General features: G+C 33.6%; 1 protein-coding gene across 1 annotated transcript; it reads right to left on the bottom strand.

Moving 5' to 3' along the window:
• Positions 1-7,858: 7,858 nt before the first annotated feature.
• LOC104907376 (uncharacterized) lies at positions 7,859-9,155 on the bottom strand. The gene is made up of 3 exons (XM_048646905.1): positions 8,165-9,155; positions 8,017-8,061; positions 7,859-7,935 (listed from the first exon to the last, which is right to left on the bottom strand). The coding sequence occupies exons 1-3, from the start codon at positions 9,153-9,155 to the stop codon at positions 7,859-7,861; spliced, it is 1,113 nt and encodes a 370-aa protein (XP_048502862.1).
• Between the last annotated feature and the right edge of the window lie 15,074 nt (positions 9,156-24,229).

Genomic DNA, 24,229 nt, shown 5'->3' with positions numbered 1-24,229 from the left:
CCCTATAAATGTTCCAACAAGAACTTTGAAATAGGTAACACTTCTAAATAGTAACACTAAGAACTTTGAGATAGGTAACACTTCTAAAATAATAACACTAAGAACATTATTGTAGTTTTAAAACATTTGTGGTAGGTTATTAATTCACGCAAATTTTAACTCCATGAAAACTAACCCAATTTTTTAACTCCATGAAAACTCAAAAAAACGGCCCCAACTAACCCAAATTTTTAATCCACGAAAACCCAATTAAATTTCCAGAACACCGAAGCTAATCAAGCGAATTTCTTCAATTAAATTTCCAGAACACCGCGCGAAATTAAGCTAGAAGATCAGGTTACATATTAGATTCTTTTTCAAATAAAGATTTTTTAAGAAAATTGGAGCAAGCGCTAATTTTTGCCATTGAAGAATTATTCCACACACCAAACATTCCTTGTACGGCGGAAAACACCAACAACTTCACAATTCATCGATCATCCGCAGCGTGAAAGGGTAATTTTTCATTCCTCAAACTCTTTTTTCATCGAGTTTAATTTGATCTTCATCCAGTTTAATCCGCAGCGTGAAAGGGTAATTCTGTTACATTGGCATCTATGTTCCTTGAATTCACTATTTTTATAATATAGGAATAAATTTCGATTTTCATCATTAGTGAGTTTGAAATCCCTAATTTAGTTTTACCAATTTGTTGATTAACTATCAATTATGTCGAATTATTGGTTGTTCATAAGTTAGAAACAAATATGTCTTTATTTGTCTGTTGCTCTTGTGATAGATACATATCTATAGCATGGGAAGCTTTACCAAAGACTTGATCAACAGATTTGGTAACTAGTGCATCCGCCTCCTCAGGGCTCATATATAGCCTTACGTTTGCACAATTTTAAGTGCTTTGACATGAGCATTAACCTGCCATGAAATGCAAGATTCACATAGAAAGGTCAACAATGCTATCTGAGCAGATAAATAGGGTGTAACAAGATAAAACTAAAGACAGAATTAGGCATCTTCAAAGCTGGTGAGTAGATTCTGCAGTAGCTAGAGAAGTAGTTGTCAACGCATTTCAGATTGACCTACGATATCGAGGAACTTTTGCTAACTGAAAAAGGGATGGTGATCAATCCATCTCCTGTAAAAAGTCATGGGCTACCACCATGTACTCCAACTCTTAATGTCCAACTCTAGACGTGCACCCGTTTAAAGTCTATAACTATCCTTGTTATACTTTACGTTCTTTCCTTGTGATTACTTGTTATGACACACATACAAGCAACACATAGTACAAAGCAAACATGCACAATTGAACTTCTTTTATCTTAGGATTTCATAAGTGATCACAACTTACAATACAAGACTTACTTTCTTTTAATCTCAACTTTCTTATTTGTTGAACCTAGCCAACAATAATCTTACCTTTAAAAAGGAATAACTTATCAACTTACCAAATAAGGCCCACAGTCCTCATAAGATAGTGAAAATAATACTTGTCAGGGAATACATGAATAACATGATTCAATCTCTATAACATATATTAATTCCTCAGCGAATTAATAATACAATTCCCTTTCACATGCTTGCATCAACAATTCCATACAAACATACAATCTATTTCTCATAATAAATCTCAAATTACATGCTTGCACACAGGTATAAAACATGTAACAATCAAATACTAGAAATCATATATGAACATATAAATTTCCTATACATGATACTAAAATTTCTTTCTCCTTAGATCATGATACTAATCACATAGCACACAAGTGTGTACGTACCTTGTGTAAACTAGTCGGCAGGCCACTTTTAACTTCTTAAAAGTCTCCTACAAAATATTCTACGCCTAGAAATCAATATAAACTAAAATCAATACTCTTAAATAAAAATACATCAACTTTACAATATTTAAAATCCCCTTTAAATATATTCAAAAGCTGATTTTAATATCAAAACTTCAATTATTTTTAATTCCTAGCATAGTACTACCATACTAGTAATTAAAATTCTTAAAACTCCATACATAAAATTCTTTCTGAAATTCCAGCAACTTTAAAAATTATAAACCTTCTTCAAACATATATAAACATGTTTAAAATCATAATCTAAATCAATCTCATAGTATCTAACATGCTACTATGGTTTTCTAGTAATTAAACCCCTAAAAGTCCATGCTTTAATGATTAAAACTTCAATCTAACCATAATAAACAAATCTGAATATTTATTCTTGTAATATATAATATATTTGAATCAAGATTATTTATTAAAACAGTAAATTAAAACCAATAATCATGGTTAACATTGAAAGAAAGCATAAAAACATAATCTTTAATGGAATCTTCAGGAAGAAGAAAAGAAAAAACCAACAAGAAGAAGAAGCAATAACACGCCGGAAGAAAAGGCTCACGGCAGCAGCACAACGACACAAATCTTGGAGTTTTGAAGACTTTGTGACGTTTCTTGTTGAAGAAGAAATTACTTGATGAAGAAGAAAGAAAGAACTTGAAAGAGAGAAAATCGGTGAGGGAGTGCCGTGAGATTGGGGTGAGAGGAGAGAGAAAATAATTCTTGTGTGGGGGTAAAATAATTGGGTCTAGGATATTTATAAGAAGGCTTCCTTTTGGGTTTAGGAAAAAGAGTTTGGGCTCAATTAAAATTGATGATGAATAGGATAAATAATTTAAAACTTCTATTATCAACATGGCTCCTTTTCCTTATTCATTTAGGATTCTGGGTTCCTCAAGTCCATTAGACTTCTTTTTCAATATAAATTAGTATTTAAAACTTTTATCAAAGCATGCTTAATTAAATATTTTTAACTTTCTTAAATCCTTAAAATAACTTCATTTGACTTTAAAAATAGTCAACCTTTTAAAATAGTCAAATCATTTTAAAACTAAATTATATAAACATATAAATATTAAATATATTTATAAAATCCTTTAAAATCATGGGGGATTACAATTTAGGCCCTTAGTTTATTAGTTAAAGTAAGCTAACTTAACATTTCCTAACTTTTTATTAACAGTAGAGTCATGGTAGTAATTAGGATGTAATTATAGTTGTATTAGTTGGATAATTTTTAAAATATGGATACCAAATGAAATTTGTAAAAACCGAGTGGTAGCAAATGGAATTCCCTAAATTTAATTTAAATGATAAATTAGCTAGGTTTTAAGTGAATTAAGACCACTAAACATAATTAGCCTAATAAGTAGGTCACTTGATATAAAAAGATTTTACCTGCCACCAAATTGGAAAACTCAAAATAGAAGACCACCATGTATAAATTTCCCTTAAAAAATTTTGTGCAATTTGCACAGAACAAAAATCTAGTTAAGTTAATAAACTAGTTAGAGGGTTAAAGATGACCACCAATGATTTATTTTAAGCGACCCAAAAATAAATACTTGAAAGTTAAATGCATACTTACAAACTTGAGCATGTACACTGACAATGACTCACCAATGAACTCTCTACTACTTTCTCTCTTTAAACTATTATTATATATTCTCTCCATTTTCTTTTAATTTTTACGCTTTCCTCTTTAGTCCATTTTTTTTTAATTGTTACACACTTACACTTCTACTTTTTCTTTATATGGTAACTTAATTATCATATCAACTTTTCACATTTTTCTATATGATATACCTCATCACCCATCTTAACAAGAGCTGTGATAAAACGCTAGCAGCTAGCGTTTTAATTTGTCAATAGGAGGACTCAAAAGCAAATAGAGGAGTGGGAAGGAATTTGGCAGAGAAAAAAAAAAAAGCTAGCATCCATGTGTCAACATGTAATTAGCACACATGTCACAATATTGTTTATCCAAAACAAATTACTTTTTGCAATTTTTAAACTTGCATATCTCAAGAAATATATTTTAGAAAAAAAATAAAAAATATACCAATATTTATATATTTTTATTCTCTACAAATAGACATCCATTTTAATATAATTTCATACAATATTTATTTTACTCTTATCCTTATAACACACTTGTATCTTGTTATTACAATGCACCTGTTTTATGTTAACATACACTTGTTTCTTATATGCATTAACAAATATGACAAAAGAAAATCAAAAGATGAGAGAGAAAGTAAGAGAGATAAGGAGAAAGTTCCCCTCTTTTCTTTACCCAGCCCGAAAAACCCTAGCCAAATGCAAAAAATCCCCAAATCAATTGTACTTGTTTCTTGCCCAATTTCTTAGTCTTCAATGCTTATTAAACACTCAAGATCTGCGGTTAAGATTAATTGTAGGGTTTGGTTTGTCCAAATTCTTTACTAATCTGCTTCCTCTCTTCTGTCATTATTGCGAGTTTAGCCACCCTAAAAGTAGGTCTGCGAAATTAATCTCTCAAAATTTGCAGGCCTATGCGTGTAGATCTGGAGTTAAATTACTGCTGGAGTGTTCGAAAATCTTTCATCTTCTGTTAATTTGGATGAGGTGGATCCAATTTATTAGTATCAAGTACAAATCTTCTCTTAAAGCTAGGGTTTTTGGGGTCTGGACAGTGATGGGTCATTTACATCTTCTAGTGAGAGAGTGTGATCTTAAATTTTTTTGGTTTACTGTAATCATTTCGCTACGGGTAACCTATTTCTTGTTTGCTTGGCGTGCTGTTCTTGGAGCTTTATCCATAATATCAGTTTTTGCATTTAATGTGATTAGAGGTTTCTCTGATGGAATGCATTTGTGGATGTGTGAGCAAGGTAGGTGGGTGTGGTTTTTCTTCTATAAATTGGCTTCATTCCAGGTAGATTGGTATAACTCTTTCCTTTGCTGTCTTTTAAGAGCTAATTCTTGTCTTCTTAAATTGAGTCATACAATATTTCTCTCCTGTTGTTACTTGGTTTTATTTTTCTTTATGGCATCTGAGTCATCTTTTAAGGATGTTCTTATGAAAAATTCTGGTATTGACAAGTCTGGGTCTGGGGTTAATTTAAACCCTAAAGTGTTAGAGTCGACTGATACAACTGATAAGAATGTCTTGCATGATGTTTGTTTTGACCCTCCTGGTCCTCCCTCGTTTCCGGAAGCCATCATTCTTGATGATCTTCCACAAGTCCAGCGTGATATTGAAGACTTATCGCAATCTTGTCTTGTTGGTAAGATGTTAGGTGAGCCTGTGGACTTGAGAACTATTATCTCAAGGACTCGGGCTGACTGGAGTTTTTGTAAGGGAGATGTTGAGTATCTTGATATGGGGAATCATTGGGTCCTTATTAAGTTTGCTAATCCTGGGGATTTGTTCTTGGTTTGGTCTGAAAGGCCATGGCATGTAATGGGTGAGCTGTTTGTGATTTACCCTTGGAAAGCTCAGTTTGATCCTTTCTTAGAGGAAGTAAAGTGGGTGGACTTGTGGGTGAGAATTCCTCGGTTCCCAACTGAGTTATTGAATTTTGAATTTATTGCAAATTTGTTAGCTGCAAATTATGTTGGCTCTTTGATTAAACTTGATTCTAGGTCTTTATTGAGACACAAGATAAGATTTGCTCATGCATGCATTAGGGTTGATATTTCTGCTCCTTTAGTTGAATATGCTGAGATTAAACGTGCTGGTGGGGTTGAGAGTGGTTATTTAATCTGGTATGAGGACTTCTCTGTTGGGTGTAGCTTCTGTGGTAGTGATGATCATGTTATTGACTTTTGTGCTGTTCTATCTCCTCCTAAATCTGAAAGAAAGGTTATGTTGTTGCAAAACCCAAAGAAGAAATGGTTAGCTGAGTTCTTGAGTACTGCTAATAGGCAAGCCATGCCTCCTTCCACAGCTGAGCCAGCTAATGTGGTGGAGGCTAGGCCTAGGCATGTATCAAGGCCAAGGTTGGGCCCTTCTGGTAACTCTTTTACTGCTGGTCCTAAGAGATTTCCTTCTAAAGTGTTTGCTGGTGCTGTTAAGAAAAATGGTCCTTCAGGTATCATTATTAATGAACCTTCTTCTGCTGGTCCTAAGAAAGCTATGCTTTCTCCTGCTGGTATTCAAGGTAAGGGTAAGAATGTTGTTATTAATGATGTAGTTGATGTTGAGTCCTCTGATGATGAATCAACCAACTTGGCTGTGCTCCCTCCCTCTTCCTTAGCTCCTGGTGAGAGTGCTCTTCCTCCCTTGGATGTGCACTCTTCTGTGCCCCAGGGAGAGATTGTTTTATTGCCCCTCCCTCCTGCTCCTGAATTTGAGGGGTTAATCTCTCCAGTCCCTCTGAGAGTTGTCTACCCTTCTGATTTATTTGCTTCTGCTATTCTGCCTGCTGATCCCTTTCATGAGCATGATGGTAAAGATTTTTTTAATGCTGAGATGCAAGGCTAGTCTGATGTGGATGATGATGATACTTATCTGATGGATGAAATGGTTGATGCTGAAATAGATGGTGAGTATATCTCACAGCCTGAGAACTCTTTTCATTCCATCTACTCTGATCATTCAATAGTTAAGCATATAGAGAGCTTGGGGGTGGAAGGGGCTAGTCAGTCTGAGCATCTCTCGTCTTCCAGTTCTGCAAAGAGAAGAAAAGGTATGGTAGAAGCAGATTCAGCAAGTTCTGATCTGAAGAGGAACAAACAGTAAGTCTGGTTCAATTTTCCATCCGTTAAATATGTTTATAGGTAGTTGGAATATCCGAGGGGCTAGGAGGCCTCTAGCTTTGGAGGAGGTAAAATCTTTTTGCAAGATGAATAATACTACTATTATGATGCTATGTGAAACCAAACTGTCTACACCTCCGTCAGATGGTTGTGTCAGGAGATGTGGTTTTACTCATTTTGATTACCTGCCTTCTTTTGGTTTAGCGGGTGGAATGTGGATTTTTTGGAAAGTTCCTAACTGTAATCCTTATGAGCTTTCATCTATTAAAAAATTTGATCGTTTTTGGTCTTGTAATATAAAGTTATTAGAGTTAAATTTTTTGTTTACTTTGATATTTATTTATGCGCCGCCAAATTATAATCTGAAATATGCATTTTGGGAGGAACTAATTGAGTTTATTCAAAATCTTTCTGGACCCTATCTTATTATGGGTGATTTTAATGAGTTTAAGTTCGCATCTAGAAAAACAAGGGGGTGCCGCTTTTAGTTTTGCAAGACTTGCATGTATGAATCATTTCTTTTCTAGTATTGATTGTTATGAACTCCCTTGTAGTGGCCATAAATTTAATTGGCGCAAATCTAGAGATGGTATCTCTAACATCTATGAACAATTAGATAAAGGAATAGTTAGTTTGGATTGGCTTAGTAAGTTTCCTAACACTATAATAAAACATCATGCTTTCACTTCGTCAGACCATTGCCCTATTTCTGTAGAACTACAAAGTAGATGTAATATTAAGTTTCCCCCGTTTCGATTTGATAAATTATGGACTACTCGCAAAGATTTTGATGTGCTAATTAAGAAGTCATGGTGTCATAAGTTTCAAGGTTCGAATATGTATTGTGTAGTCCAAAAAGGTAAGTTATTAAAATCTTTAGCAAAAAAATGGGTCTCTACTAGATTTGGAAATATTAATAGACGATTAATTTCAGTTGAGGCCAAGCTAGGGCAGATACAAAGATGTATAGAAGAGCAAGGTATAAATTCAAGTTTGTGTGCTAGAGATATTTGCTTTTAGCTAAACATAATAAACTTCTAGCTTTTCAAGATATGTACTGGAAAACCCGAGCTAAATCTAATCAGTTAAAACTTGGAGATGCTAATACTAAGTACTATCATACTTGTGCTTCTATTAGGAGAAATCGCAATATTATTTCGGCTATTAAGGACGTTTCAAATACAACTCTATCTCACCCAAAGGATATTGAAGAGTGTTTCACAACTGCGTTTAAAACTCGATTTGAATCAAATGCGAGCTGTAGGTTAGACTCAGAACTCTGCGTAAGGAAATGGTCCTGCTCTTCTTTCAAATCTCTCCGGTTCAAATGTTCTTATTGCATTTGAATCTGTTACATAAATAAGAGTTACGCATATTTTTGTATATCACATTGATAAATAACATAACAAATAAGTTGATATATGTATACCTCCATCTCCGCTAGATCGAGTCGTCGTATTTGCTGCACTTGAATCTGTTATATAATTATGAGTTAGACACTTCACACTGTAAATATGATTCATTAATAACATAATAAATAATTCATTGAAGAAGTTAATTGCAGTAGATATATGTACCTCCCTCTCTGGTAGATCGAGTCGTCGTAGTTGTACGAGTACGATTACGAGACCTTGATCTATCCTGCAATTCGCGCTCCACATGTTCGAAATTACTCGGGTTACGTCTAGTAGATGATGAGCCAGGAGGCCTACCTATCGTAGAAGTAACTACATCAGGCTGTTGAACTCCCTCGTCCTCTGGGTGTAAATGTCGACGAATAAGATCTGCTATACCCCTCCTAATCACAGGATCACACTCAGAAAGTTCATCAAGTAATCCCCGAAGGTATTCAACATCCTGATCACATTGACTAACGTAATATGATGCATTTATAAGATCTCTGATCACCAAACTCTTGAAGAAAAGATGAATATGATTAAGATACAATCCCCCGAATTTGTTAATTGCACGTTGTATGGCACATGCGCATGGGATACCAAAAGAAGACACAAGCACACAATCACAATAATCAAACACTTGAACTCCCATGTTTAGGCGTTTAGTGTTTTCCATTTTCAGCAAATTGAGACAGTAATGTGAGACATGACCAACCAAATGACGAAAAGGATTTATCATATGTTGTCTACTAATTCTGCACCTAGATTTCTCTAAGTTATCCCTGATCTTGATCATTTGGCTATCTATGAATAAATTCACACGTGTGAAGAGCGTATGCAAGTCACAAGTGGAAGTTTGCAGCCACGCTTTCAGAGCTGCATGTGCACTCTCCACTCTACATGTGGTTGTGTTCCCAAAATGAAGCACGTCGTTGGTCCATGCTTTAGCAAACTTTGTCTTATGGGGATTCAACCACGTTGTCTCAACATAATTAATAACGGAGTGCTTCCATGCCCAAGCAGACTTCAAATTTGCCAATGCAACCTCATAATCATCTTCTGTTTTTGCATTTACTACATTCCACCAATGACTAACACGGAATCGCTCTCCAAATGCCTCCCCTCCGCATAATCTACTAACTCTTGCCTCCACATCTTTGTTATATGCCATGTACAAAGAAGATGAGCAGAATCTGGAAAAACTTCCATAATAGGTCTAATCAAACCCAATTCACGATTTGTAAAATATGACACTCGGGCTCACATGATCGCCAAGTAGGTTACGTAGACACTGCAACACCCACGTGTAACTTTATGCAGTCTGATCATTCACTATGGCATAGGCGATGAGGAAGTTCATATTTGTCGGTGCCACCCCCCACCAGCTCAATGCAAGGCATACCGTACCGATTCGTTTTATACGTTGAATCGTTACCAACTACCCATGGATAGGTACGAAATGCGTTCGTACCACCAGGATGAGACATGAAGGCATGAGTGATAACTCCATCATCATTCCGTAATGACCATGAAACATAGTTTTTCGAACGAGCAAGGTGCAGAAAATTTTCAGCTGAAGTCTGTTCTTCACGTCCTTCCATCTTGTAAAAATACCTCTCGTTGTATATGCTTTATCGTTTGATGAAGATGGGGGAATGCCTCATTTACAGCAGCTTGAATGTTTCTGGGTGCGATCTCGACATCAGTCATCTGTCGAACCATCCGCCTAGCATCATCATCGAGCCACTAGTCCGTCTGTGACCCTCCGCATATACTATGAATACGTTGTTGTGGAAACCATACTTACTTTTGGGAATAGACACATGCCATTCCCCCCCCCCCCCAAAGCCAACCTAATCATAAATGGACATCCACAAAACTTTGTCGATGTATTAGGTCGCATTACAATTTGCGGGTCTACCTTATCCCCCGAGCATCTCGTCCCCCAAAAACATTTCAAATAGAAACGCTGTGGACCTCTCGGATTCTGCTTATGCGAGTGAATAACCAATTCAAACCCTATGGGTACTGCAATTGAATTTAGATGGTCACACGCATCCGTAGTCGTTGCGAATCCATCATTTATCCTAAATCTACCATGATAATTAACCCCGTCCCCATCATTGCTCGAGTATGGAACCTATTAAATACCATAAAAGTAATAGAAACTATTTAATAAATTATATATCTAAATTACAAAGTTAAATTCAAGCGACAAATTACAAAAACTAAATCGCTCCAATATACTTGCATAGGCGTCTTGATTAGGCGCCTGCACCATAGGTCAAGCGTCTAATAAAGGCGTATGCACCATTGGTGAAGCATCTAATCAAGACGCATGCACCATAGGTCAGACGTCTAAAAGAGGCGTTTGACCATAAGTGCAGGCGTCTTGATTAGATGCTTCACTAATGGTGCAGGCGCCTTTATTAGACGCCTGACCTATGGTGCAGGCGCCTAATCAAGACGCCTGTAAGCAATTCTACACAAAAAAAAACTGGCTTCATATTTCATGCTTTGTAATTTAAGGTGAGCTTAAAACCTATTATAATATGCAAAATATTATCATTTACGTGTTGTTTTCATTATTTAAATAATTTATGTCTACTATATTTTAACTACTCTAACATGTTGAAAATGTAAATATAACTATTATAATTTTATAAAATTCTACATATACCACTTTATGTAAATTCTACATCTAATATGTTAAAAATTTAAATATATAACTATTATTATAGCTAAAAATATAAATATAATATATCATGTAAAATTGTACATTTATTATGTTAAAAATGTAAATACAACTACTCTAATATGTTAAAAATATACATATAAGACATCATGTAAATTCTACATGTGATATGTTAAAAATGTAAATATAACTATTATAATATACTAAAAATCTACATATATTCATGTAAATTCTACATTTCAGCTCAAACATAGTAAATTCTTACAAATATTCTACCATGTAAAGATATTATTCTTCTACATATTCTAAACTGATATTTTAAGCGTATAAGGTCATGCTTTAACTTAACTCTAAAACAGGTGAGGCGCCTAAAATAATCTTCAAACCATATAGTTAGGCGCCTAATTTAGGTGTGTGACCATATGGTGAGGCGCCTAAATTAGACGTCTGACCTTACGGTGAGGCGTCTAACTTAGGCATCTCACCAGCTGGTTGGACGCCTAACTTAGGCGCCTTACCATTTGGTTGGACGCCTAACTTAGGCGCCTTACCATATGGTTGGACGCCTAAGTTAGGCGCCTGACCATATGGTCAGACACCTAAATTAGGCGCCTTACTAGTTTTGCCGTTTAAAAAACTCACATTGTTTGCCATGACGCCAGAGGAGATTCTTCTTAATTGGTCAACGTCGGTCAATGTTGGTCAACGCCAGTCAATGTTGTTCAAAGCCGCCAAACACCTTGGTCAATGCCGGTAATTTCTTGAAAATCAAAGTGAATAAACAAAGTTTGGAAAATGAAAGTGAATTGTGTGGAAAACATGGGAAATGTGGGGGGTTTAAATAAAGAAAGGGAAAGAGAAAAGGAAGGAGACAAATGTCATGTATTAAAAAAAACAACCCATGTATTTGTGTACTAAAATACAGGGCGTTAGTAGGAAAATTCAGGGCGACGTTTAGCAAAGCCCTATTCCTCATGAATCAAGTACTAATTTGTAGGATCCTTCACAGTAGTTATTTGCCACATAGTGAAATTTTTAGAATGTTGAAGCTCCCATAAGCTTTAGCTAATATTTTTCTACTACTCGAACAAGTTATATCTCCAAAGAAGAATTCAGGGAAAAGATGAAGTTGAGACCCTATAGGCATCAATCAACTGTCAAAACAAGGGCACCAACGGTGTAAGAACAGAAGGATTGAAAAATGATTTCCTTGATTGATACAATGTACAACAATCTCTCTCTCTCTCTCTCTCTCTATATATCTTATATATATATATATATATATATATATATGTATATATATATATATATATATGTATATATATATATATTATATATGTATATATATATATATATATGTATATATATATATATATATATGTATATATATATTATATATATATGTTATATATATATATATATATGTATATATATATATTATATATGTATATATATATCTATATATATATGTATATATCTATATATATAGTATTATATCATTATATATAATATATATATATGTATATATATATATTATATTATATATATATATATATATTATATGTATATTAATATATATATATATATATATATATATGTATATATAAAACAAGGTTCAATTGGCTTATGTGTCATTTATTAAAAGAATCTATCCACATGTCATTTGCAAAATCCCCCTCACTACCTTCTGACACGTGTAATTCTGACTAATGTAATGCATCAAATACAATCTTTGTAACTTTAGTAAGTTTGTATATTTATGTAGATTAATTTCTAACTGTTTTCCTATTTAATATATATTAGCGATTTTTTTAGCATTTTTCTCTCCACTCTCCACATCAAACAAAAAAAATCTTTATATCATACACGGAAGTGGATACATACTGTCAACCACCTTATTTGTAATTCTCGGTAAAAAAAATACTTTTTAAAAAAATTGTTAAAAATTAAACCTTAGATCATCAACTCAAAAATTCAATGACCACCTACTTATTAGCATTTAGTAGGGTTAAAGCAAAGAGAATTGGTACAACTTTTAATTAAACAAAAACATTAAGTACATATTCACCAATTTGAAGTATAAACAAAAAACGATGAAGTGTGATATATATATAAAAAAAAACTACCACGTTAGAATGTTGACAATCTATGATTCCACTCTAACAGTCTCACTTAGATTTCACTGAATTAAGAGGAAACAAGTGACATTGATAGAGTTTTTTCAAAATAGGAGTTTGGTTTATATAATTGAAATTAAATGGAATGACAAAAACAACCATATTATTATACAACAACCATATTATTATACAGTCGGGCTATGGATGATGAAGATTGAAAAAATTCGTGTAAAATGAATTACCTTATGTAATTATTATACAACAACCATAATATTATAAATAATTGTAGCTCAAAACGATTTGATATACCATTGTCAATTACCATCACAAACAAAATAGTGATTTCGAAAGTGTAGGAGCCTTTTAATGGAATATCTAATAGTAAGATAATCAAAGATCAAAGAATAACAAAGAATCTAGAAAAGGGGAAAATAATTTTATTCTACAAATAATCTTCAAAAATATAATTAAGAAAAAAAAATCAAATGGGTGATTTCACAAGTCAAAAGATGTACCTTTTAAGCAAAGTGTAACTTTTAATTTTAAATGGGTCATTTCTAGATTAATAAAATTGACGTATTTAAGGCAAAAAGTTACCCCTGTCCCACATTAATTTATTGTATATTTGTATATCTGTGTTACTAAAGAATTGTATGAATAAAATAGTCATCAATATTTTTCAGTATATCTAATCAACAAAAAATCTCACGTGTATTTTATCATGACATTAGCTACATCAGTCATTGAATGCACGGGTCATAAGTAGGTTTAAAATATATTTTTTATTACACGATATGATTATAAAAACATTAAATCACGAGCTAATATTCAAACCATGATTTTAGGAGAAACATCCTAAAATCCTAAATTTACAAAACAAAATATTCCCGTGCACTTTAATGTGTATTTTGTTTCATCTATGTATTTATATATGTATATATTACGATTACAAGATTTTTAAAGTTTAAAAATGTTGTAACAAATGATTTTGATATATCATGAAATATAATTTTACATTTTACATTATTTTCATCTTAAAGGCACGAATTCTAATAATAATTATTGATTCAATAAATTTGAAACAAAAACAACTACTTAATTAATAAAAGAATTCTCATGCATTATGTACGAGTCCAAATCATATCTATATAAATCCTTTCGTGCGTTGTTGCAAGTGGGTTTACTGGGGCCGATCGTAATGCCTGGGTGCAGCCATAAATACTCAATTAATTTTTCTCCAAGAAAATACACTTGCGAACGAAATAACATATATGCATGAGTTATTGATGACACCATGCACCATTGGCATAATATCCATAGACTTTTACACCGAGGTCCTTTTTTGCAATTTTAATTTATAGTTTAACACTAACTTAATATATCAAAATCAAATATAGGTACAACAACTTATAAAATTCACGAGAACAAGTTTATTGGAACATAATAACAAAAACCTATAACTTCTACGTTCTCATGTTGCTCTATTCATTTATTTAATATAAATTATGAAGTTTTTGTTTCTTTAAGCAAACTACATGTTTTACAATTATGAAAGTCACTGAGTTGATGCTCGAATTCTTGATCTCACTTTTGTAAGGAGCAGTCAATGTGAGATATAAATAATGAAATATATTATTTATGCATGTAATAAGTCAAACTTATTTATTTAATAAATTGAATTGAAAAATGTCTTTTCACTTTAATTTTTGTTAATATATATTTAGTACATAGGATAAATTACAATGTCACGACTTTTAGGTCATCAATATCTTACTAAATATTTAATTATTTACACAAGATTTCAAGGAGCATATTGTGAAATAATAAAAAACTAAAATTTGAGGTGAAATATTAATCAACTTTTCGATCCGATTGAACACAAGTAACCATCACAACATGTATGTAAATGATATAAATAATATCTAATCTCAAATATCAAACAACACTACAACATAATTGACTTTAGGTAACACGTTTAGGTAACACTTTTTAAGTTGTAGATTATCTAAATATATAAGTAACACTTTTAACATCCAAGGTAACACTTTTATAAAATGTAACATTTTATAGTAACACTTCTGAAAGTGTAACACTATAACCTTTATAATAGGTAACACTCGTGAAATAGTAACACTAGAAACTTTAAAATAGGTAACACTTCTAAAATAGTAACACTAAGAACTTTGAAATAGGTAACACTTCTAAATAGTAACACTAAGAACTTTGAGATAGGTAACACTTCTAAAATAATAACACTAAGAACATTATTGTAGTTTTAAAACATTTGTGGTAGGTTATTAATTCACGCAAATTTTAACTCCATGAAAACTAACCCAATTTTTTAACTCCATGAAAACTCAAAAAAACGGCCCCAACTAACCCAAATTTTTAACTCCACGAAAACCCAATTAAATTTCCAGAACACCGAAGCTAATCAAGCGAATTTCTTCAATTAAATTTCCAGAACACCGCGCGAAATTAAGCTAGAAGATCAGGTTACATATTAGATTCTTTTTCAAATAAAGATTTTTTAAGAAAATTGGAGCAAGCGCTAATTTTTGCCATTGAAGAATTATTCCACACACCAAACATTCCTTGTACGGCGGAAAACACCAACAACTTCACAATTCATCGATCATCCGCAGCGTGAAAGGGTAATTTTTCATTCCTCAAACTCTTTTTTCATCGAGTTTAATTTGATCTTCATCCAGTTTAATCCGCAGCGTGAAAGGGTAATTCTGTTACATTGGCATCTATGTTCCTTGAATTCACTATTTTTATAATATAGGAATAAATTTCGATTTTCATCATTAGTGAGTTTGAAACCCTAATTTAGTTTTACCAATTTGTTGATTAACTATCAATTATGTCGAATTATTGGTTGTTCATAAGTTAGAAACAAATATGTCTTTATTTGTCTGTTGCTCTTGTGATAGATACATATCTATAGCATGGGAAGCTTTACCAAAGACTTGATCAACAGATTTGGTAACTAGTGCATCCGCCTCCTCAGGGCTCATATATAGCCTTACGTTTGCACAATGTTTTAAGTGCTTTGACATGAGCATTAACCTGCCATGAAATGCAAGATTCACATAGAAAGGTCAACAATGCTATCTGAGCAGATAAATAGGGTGTAACAAGATGAAAACTAAAGACAGAATTAGGCATCTTCAAAGCTGGTGAGTAGATTCTGCAGTAGCTAGAGAAGTAGTTATCAACGCATTTCAGATTGACCTACGATATCGAAGAACTTTTGCTAACTGAAAAAGGGATGGTGATCAATCCATCTCCTGTAAAAAGTCATGGGCTACCACCATGTACTCCAACTCTTAATGTCCAACTCTAGACGTGCACCCGTTTAAAGTCTATAACTATCCTTGTTATACTTTACGTTCTTTCCTTGTGATTACTTGTTATGACACACATACAAGCAACACATAGTACAAAGCAAACATGCACAATTGAACTTCTTTTATCTTAGGATTTCATAAGTGATCACAACTTACAATACAAGACTTACTTTCTTTTAATCTCAACTTTCTTATTTGTTGAACCTAGCCAACAATAATCTTACCTTTAAAAAGGAATAACTTATCAACTTACCAAATAAGGCCCACAGTCCTCATAAGATAGTGAAAATAATACTTGTCAGGGAATACATGAATAACATGATTCAATCTCTATAACATATATTAATTCCTCATGCGAATTAATAATACAATTCCCTTTCACATGCTTGCATCAACAATTCCATACAAACATACAATCTATTTCTCATAATAAATCTCAAATTACATGCTTGCACACAGGTATAAAACATGTAACAATCAAATACTAGAAATCATATATGAACATATAAATTTCCTATACATGATACTAAAATTTCTTTCTCCTTAGATCATGATACTAATCACATAGCACACAAGTGTGTACGTACCTTGTGTAAACTAGTCGGCAGGCCACTTTTAACTTCTTAAAAGTCTCCTACAAAATATTCTCCGCCTAGAAATCAATATAAACTAAAATCAATACTCTTAAATAAAAATACATCAACTTTACAATATTTAAAATCCCCTTTAAATATATTCAAAAGCTGATTTTAATATCAAAACTTCAATTATTTTTAATTCCTAGCATAGTACTACCATACTAGTAATTAAAATTCTTAAAACTCCATACATAAAATTCTTTCTGAAATTCCAGCAACTTTAAAAATTATAAACCTTCTTCAAACATATATAAACATGTTTAAAATCATAATCTAAATCAATCTCATAGTATCTAACATGCTACTATGGTTTTCTAGTAATTAAAACCCTAAAAGTCCATGCTTTAATGATTAAAACTTCAATCTAACCATAATAAACAAATCTGAATATTTATTCTTGTAATATATAATATATTTGAATCAAGATTATTTATTAAAACAGTAAATTAAAACCAATAATCATGGTTAACATTGAAAGAAAGCATAAAAACATAATCTTTAATGGAATCTTCAGGAAGAAGAAAAGAAAAAACCAACAAGAAGAAGAAGCAATAACACGCCGGAAGAAGAGGCTCACGGCAGCAGCACAACGACACAAATCTTGGAGATTTTGAAGACTTTGTGACGTTTCTTGTTGAAGAAGAAATTACTTGATGAAGAAGAAAGAAAGAACTTGAAAGAGAGAAAATCGGTGAGGGAGTGCCGTGAGATTGGGGTGAGAGGAGAGAGAAAATAATTCTTGTGTGGGGGTAAAATAATTGGGTCTAGGATATTTATAAGAAGGCTTCCTTTTGGGTTTAGGAAAAAGAGTTTGGGCTCAATTAAAATTGATTATGAATAGGATAAATAATTTAAAACTTCTATTATCAACATGGCTCCTTTTCCTTATTCATTTAGGATTCTGGGTTCCTCAAGTCCATTAGACTTCTTTTTCAATATAAATTAGTATTTAAAACTTTTATCAAAGCATGCTTAATTAAAATATTTTTAACTTTCTTAAATCCTTAAAATAACTTCATTTGACTTTAAAAATAGTCAACCTTTTAAAATAGTCAAATCATTTTAAAACTAAATTATATAAACATATAAATATTAAATATATCTATAAAATCCTTTAAAATCATGGGGGATTACAGTTTAGGCCCTTAGTTTATTAGTTAAAGTAAGCTAACTTAACATTTCCTAACTTTTTATTAACAGTAGAGTCATGGTAGTAATTAGGATGTAATTATAGTTGTATTAGTTGGATAATTTTTAAAATATGGATACCAAATGAAATTTGTAAAAACCGAGTGGTAGCAAATGGAATTCCCTAAATTTAATTTAAATGATAAATTAGCTAGGTTTTAAGTGAATTAAGACCACTAAACATAATTAGCCTAATAAGTAGGTCACTTGATATAAAAAGATTTTACCTGCCACCAAATTGGAAAACTCAAAATAGAAGACCACCATGTATAAATTTCCCTTTAAAAAATTTTGTGCAATTTGCACAGAACAAAAATCTAGTTAAGTTAATAAACTAGTTAGAGGGTTAAAGATGACCACCAATGATTTATTTTAAGCGACCCAAAAATAAATACTTGAAAGTTAAATGCATACTTACAAACTTGAGCATGTACACTGACAATGACTCACCAATGAACTCTCTACTACTTTCTCTCAACTATTATTATATATTCTCTCCATTTTCTTTTAATTTTTACGCTTTCCTCTTTAGTCCATTTTTTTTTAATTGTTACACACTTACACTTCTACTTTTTCTTTATATGGTAACTTAATTATCATATCAACTTTTCACATTTTTCTATATGATATACCTCATCACCCATCTTAACAAGAGCTGTGATAAAACGCTAGCAGCTAGCGTTTTAATTTGTCAATAGGAGGACTCAAAAGCAAATAGAGGAGTGGGAAGGAATTTGGCAGAGAAAAAAAAAAAGCTAGCATCCATGTGTCAACATGTAATTAGCACACATGTCACAATATTGTTTATCCAAAATAAATTACTTTTTGCAATTTTTAAACTTGCATATCTCAAGAAATATATTTTAGAAAAAAAATAAAAATATACCAATATTTATATATTTTTATTCTCTACAAATAGACATCCATTTTAATATAATTTCATACAATATTTATTTTACTCTTATCCTTATAACACACTTGTATCTTGTTATTACAATGCACCTGTTTTATGTTAACATACACTTGTTTCTTATATGCATTAACAAATATGACAAAAGAAAATCAAAAGATGAGAGAGAAAGTAAGAGAGATAAGGAGAAAGTTCCCTCTTTTCTTTACCCAGCTCGAAAAACCCTAGCCAAATGCAAAAAATCCCCAAATCAATTGTACTTGTTTCTTGCCCAATTTCTTAGTCTTCAATGCTTATTAAACACTCAAGATCTGCGGTTAAGATTAATTGTAGGGTTTGGTTTGTCCAAATTCTTTACTAATCTGCTTCCTCTCTTCTGTCATTATTGCGAGTTTAGCCACCCTAAAAGTAGGTCTGCGAAATTAATCTCTCAAAATTTGCAGGCCTATGCGTGTAGATCTGGAGTTAAATTACTGCTGGAGTGTTCGAAAATCTTTCATCTTCTGTTAATTTGGATGAGGTGGATCCAATTTATTAGTATCAAGTACAAATCTTCTCTTAAAGCTAGGGTTTTTGGGGTCTGGACAGTGATGGGTCATTTACATCTTCTAGTGAGAGAGTGTGATCTTAAATTTTTTTGGTTTACTGTAATCATTTCGCTACGGGTAACCTATTTCTTGTTTGCTTGGCGTGCTGTTCTTGGAGCTTTATCCATAATTTCAGTTTTTGCATTTAATGCGATTAGAGGTTTCTCTGATGGAATGCATTTGTGGATGTGTGAGCAAGGTAGGTGGGTGTGGTTTTTCTTCTATAAATTGGCTTCATTCCAGGTAAATTGGTATAACTCTTTCCTTTGCTGTCTTTTAAGAGCTAATTCTTGTCTTCTTAAATTGAGTCATACAATATTTCTCTCCTGTTGTTACTTGGTTTTATTTTTCTTTATGGCATCTGAGTCATCTTTTAAGGATGTTCTTATGAAAAATTCTGGTATTGACAAGTCTGGGTCTGGGGTTAATTTAAACCCTAAAGTGTTAGAGTCGACTGATACAACTGATAAGAATGTCTTTGCATGATGTTTGTTTTGACCCTCCTGGTCCTCCCTCGTTTCCGGAAGCCATCATTCTTGATGATCTTCCACAAGTCCAGCGTGATATTGAAGACTTATCGCAATCTTGTCTTGTTGGTAAGATGTTAGGTGAGCCTGTGGACTTGAGAACTATTATCTCAAGGACTCGGGCTGACTGGAGTTTTTGTAAGGGAGATGTTGAGTATCTTGATATGGGGAATCATTGGGTCCTTATTAAGTTTGCTAATCCTGGGGATTTGTTCTTGGTTTGGTCTGAAAGGCCATGGCATGTAATGGGTGAGCTGTTTGTGATTTACCCTTGGAAAGCTCAGTTTGATCCTTTCTTAGAGGAAGTAAAGTGGGTGGACTTGTGGGTGAGAATTCCTCGGTTCCCAACTGAGTTATTGAACTTTGAATTTATTGCAAATTTGTTAGCTGCAAATTATGTTGGCTCTTTGATTAAACTTGATTCTAGGTCTTTATTGAGACACAAGATAAGATTTGCTCGTGCATGCATTAGGGTTGATATTTCTGCTCCTTTAGTTGAATATGCTGAGATTAAACGTGCTGGTGGGGTTGAGAGTGGTTATTTAATCTGGTATGAGGACTTCTCTGTTGGGTGTAGCTTCTGTGGTAGTGATGATCATGTTATTGACTTTTGTGCTGTTCTATCTCCTCCTAAATCTGAAAGAAAGGTTATGTTGTTGCAAAACCCAAAGAAGAAATGGTTAGCTGAGTTCTTGAGTACTGCTAATAGGCAAGCCATGCCTCCTTCCACAGCTGAGCCAGCTAATGTGGTGGAGGCTAGGCCTAGGCATGTATCAAGGCCAAGGTTGGGCCCTTCTGGTAACTCTTTTACTGCTAGTCCTAAGAGATTTCCTTCTAAAGTGTTTGCTGGTGCTGTTAAGAAAAATGGTCCTTCAGGTATCATTATTAATGAACCTTCTTCTGCTGGTCCTAAGAAAGCTATGCTTTCTCCTGCTGGTATTCAAGGTAAGGGTAAGAATGTTGTTATTAATGATGTAGTTGATGTTGAGTCCTCTGATGATCAACCAACTTGGCTGTGCTCCCTCCCTCTTCCTTAGCTCCTGGTGAGAGTGCTCTTCCTCCCTTGGATGTGCACTCTTCTGTGCCCCAGGGAGAGATTGTTTTATTGCCCCTCCCTCCTGCTCCTGAATTTGAGGGGTTAATCTCTCCAGTCCCTCTGAGAGTTGTCTACCCTTCTGATTTATTTGCTTCTGCTATTCTGCCTGCTGATCCCTTTCATGAGCATGATGGTAAAGATTTTTTTAATGCTGAGATGCAAGGCTAGTCTGATGTGGATGATGATGATACTTATCTGATGGATGAAATGGTTGATGCTGAAATAGATGGTGAGTATATCTCACAGCCTGAGAACTCTTTTCATTCCATCTACTCTGATCATTCAATAGTTAAGCATATAGAGAGCTTGGGGTGGAAGGGGCTAGTCAGTCTGAGCATCTCTCGTCTTCCAGTTCTGCAAAGAGAAGAAAAGGTATGGTAGAAGCAGATTCAGCAAGTTCTGATCTGAAGAGGAACAAACAGTAAGTCTGGTTCAATTTTCCATCCGTTAAATATGTTTATAGGTAGTTGGAATATCCGAGGGGCTAGGAGGCCTCTAGCTTTGGAGGAGGTAAAATCTTTTTGCAAGATGAATAATACTACTATTATGATGCTATGTGAAACCAAACTGTCTACACCTCCGTCAGATGGTTGTGTCAGGAGATGTGGTTTTACTCATTTTGATTACCTGCCTTCTTTTGGTTTAGCGGGTGGAATGTGGATTTTTTGGAAAGTTCCTAACTGTAATCCTTATGAGCTTTCATCTATTAAAAAATTTGATCGTTTTTGGTCTTGTAATATAAAGTTATTAGAGTTAAATTTTTTGTTTACTTTGATATTTATTTATGCGCCGCCAAATTATAATCTGAAATATGCATTTTGGGAGGAACTAATTGAGTTTATTCAAAATCTTTCTGGACCCTATCTTATTATGGGTGATTTTAATGAGTTTAAGTTCGCATCTAGAAAAACAAGGGGGTGCCGCTTTTAGTTTTGCAAGACTTGCATGTATGAATCATTTCTTTTCTAGTATTGATTGTTATGAACTCCCTTGTAGTGGCCATAAATTTAATTGGCGCAAATCTAGAGATGGTATCTCTAACATCTATGAACAATTAGATAAAGGAATAGTTAGTTTGGATTGGCTTAGTAAGTTTCCTAACACTATAATAAAACATCATGCTTTCACTTCGTCAGACCATTGCCCTATTTCTGTAGAACTACAAAGTAGATGTAATATTAAGTTTCCCCGTTTCGATTTGATAAATTATGGACTACTCGCAAAGATTTTGATGTGCTAATTAAGAAGTCATGGTGTCATAAGTTTCAAGGTTCGAATATGTATTGTGTAGTCCAAAAAGGTAAGTTATTAAAATCTTTAGCAAAAAAATGGGTCTCTACTAGATTTGGAAATATTAATAGACGATTAATTTCAGTTGAGGCCAAGCTAGGGCAGATACAAAGATGTATAGAAGAGCAAGGTATAAATTCAAGTTTGTGTGCTAGAGAATATTTGCTTTTAGCTAAACATAATAAACTTCTAGCTTTTCAAGATATGTACTGGAAAACCCGAGCTAAATCTAATCAGTTAAAACTTGGAGATGCTAATACTAAGTACTATCATACTTGTGCTTCTATTAGGAGAAATCGCAATATTATTTCGGCTATTAAGGACGTTTCAAATACAACTCTATCTCACCCAAAGGATATTGAAGAGTGTTTCACAACTGCGTTTAAAACTCGATTTGAATCAAATGCGAGCTGTAGGTTAGACTCAGATATTGATTTAGAGTTGTTATCTTCTATTATTTCTGAGGAAGATAATGAACAATTATGTGCGCTTGTTTCTATGAAAGAAGTTAAAGAGGCGGTGTTTGATCTTGCCCCGGATAAATCGCCAGGCCCTGATGGGTTCACCCCTTTTTTCTACCAAAAATATTGGTCGCTTCTAGGTAATTCTGTATTTCGTGCAGTTGCGTCTTTTTTCCATTCAAGTAAACTCCTTAAAGAGATAAACCATACTTTTATCACGCTGATCCCAAAGGTGGAGAACCCCGATAATCCTAATCAATTTAGACCTATAAGTCTTTGTTCTACTATTTACAAAGTTATTTCTAAAATATTGGCAAATAGGATGAAAATTGTTCTAGGGAAAATAATCCATCCGCTACAGGGAGCTTTTGTCCCAGAAAGATTAATTCAGGACAATATTCTGTTAGCTCACGAAGTTTTCCATTCTTTTAAAAATAAAAAGGGGAGGGAAGGATGGGTAGCTATCAAGTTAGATATGGAAAAAGCATATGACAGGTTGGAATGGAAGTATGTGCTGGCCTGTTTACGAAAATTGGGGTTTTGTGAAAAATGGGTTAGTTGGGTCGAACAATGCATTACGACTGTTTCTTTTTCTGTGTTGGTTAATGGCATTCCGGGAGAAATGTTTCGCCCATCCAGGGGCATAAGGCAAGGTGATCCTTTGTCTCCGTATCTTTTTATTTTGTGTGCGGAAATGTTGGCTAGATTATTGTTTAAAGCCAGTATTGATCCACCCAAATTAATTGGGGTCACTCTGGGTCATTCCAGGTGTAATATTCCGTTTCTAACCTTTGCTGATGATACTATGATTTTTGCCAAAGCTAAACTCGAGAGCTGTGCTGCCATCAAATCCATTCTAGATAAATATTGTCTCATGTCAGGTCAATTAGTTAATTTTCATAAGTTAGCTTTCCAGTGTACAACTAACACCCCGGAGGAATCAATTTCGTCCTTTCAGAGGGTGTTAAGAATGTCACATTCTGACTCATTAGGGAATTATCTAGGCTGTCCACTAGACAGTGGCAAGGTGACCAATTCCTCCTTTGCTTTGATTCAAGAAAGGGTTTCTGCCCAGCTAACTAAATGGCGTGCTAACTCTCTTTCGCAGGCCGGTACAACTGTTTTGATCCAATCTAATCTTGCGGCAAAAGCAAGCTTTCAGATGCAGAGTTTCTCCTTGCCTCCCCATATTCTCTCTTCCTTGGATCGGTCTTATAGGAATTTTTTATGGAACAAGGATCCTGAGTCTAAAGCTCCTAATTTGATAGGATGGGATAAAGTCTGTCTGCCCAAGAAGATGGGTGGGTTAGGTTTAAGGAAAGCTAAGATTAATAACCAAGCTCTCCAACTTAAGCTTCTTTGGAAATTAATTAGTATGCCGGA

The sequence above is a fragment of the Beta vulgaris genome, chromosome 6 (assembly GCF_026745355.1).
Source record: "Beta vulgaris subsp. vulgaris cultivar EL10 chromosome 6, EL10.2, whole genome shotgun sequence".
NCBI lineage: Eukaryota > Viridiplantae > Streptophyta > Magnoliopsida > Caryophyllales > Amaranthaceae > Beta > Beta vulgaris.
This window is presented reverse-complemented; position numbering and strand designations above follow the sequence as displayed.

Coding starts and splice junctions, on each gene's coding strand:
- LOC104907376 (XM_048646905.1), bottom strand. CDS start 9,155: ATGGCATATAACAAAGATGTGGAGGCAAGAGTTAGTAGATTATGCGGA. Junction 8,062..8,164: donor TCGATCTACCAGAGAGGGAG/GTACATATATCT, acceptor ATTATATAACAG/ATTCAAGTGCAGCAAATACG. Junction 7,936..8,016: donor TCGATCTAGCGGAGATGGAG/GTATACATATAT, acceptor TTTATGTAACAG/ATTCAAATGCAATAAGAACA.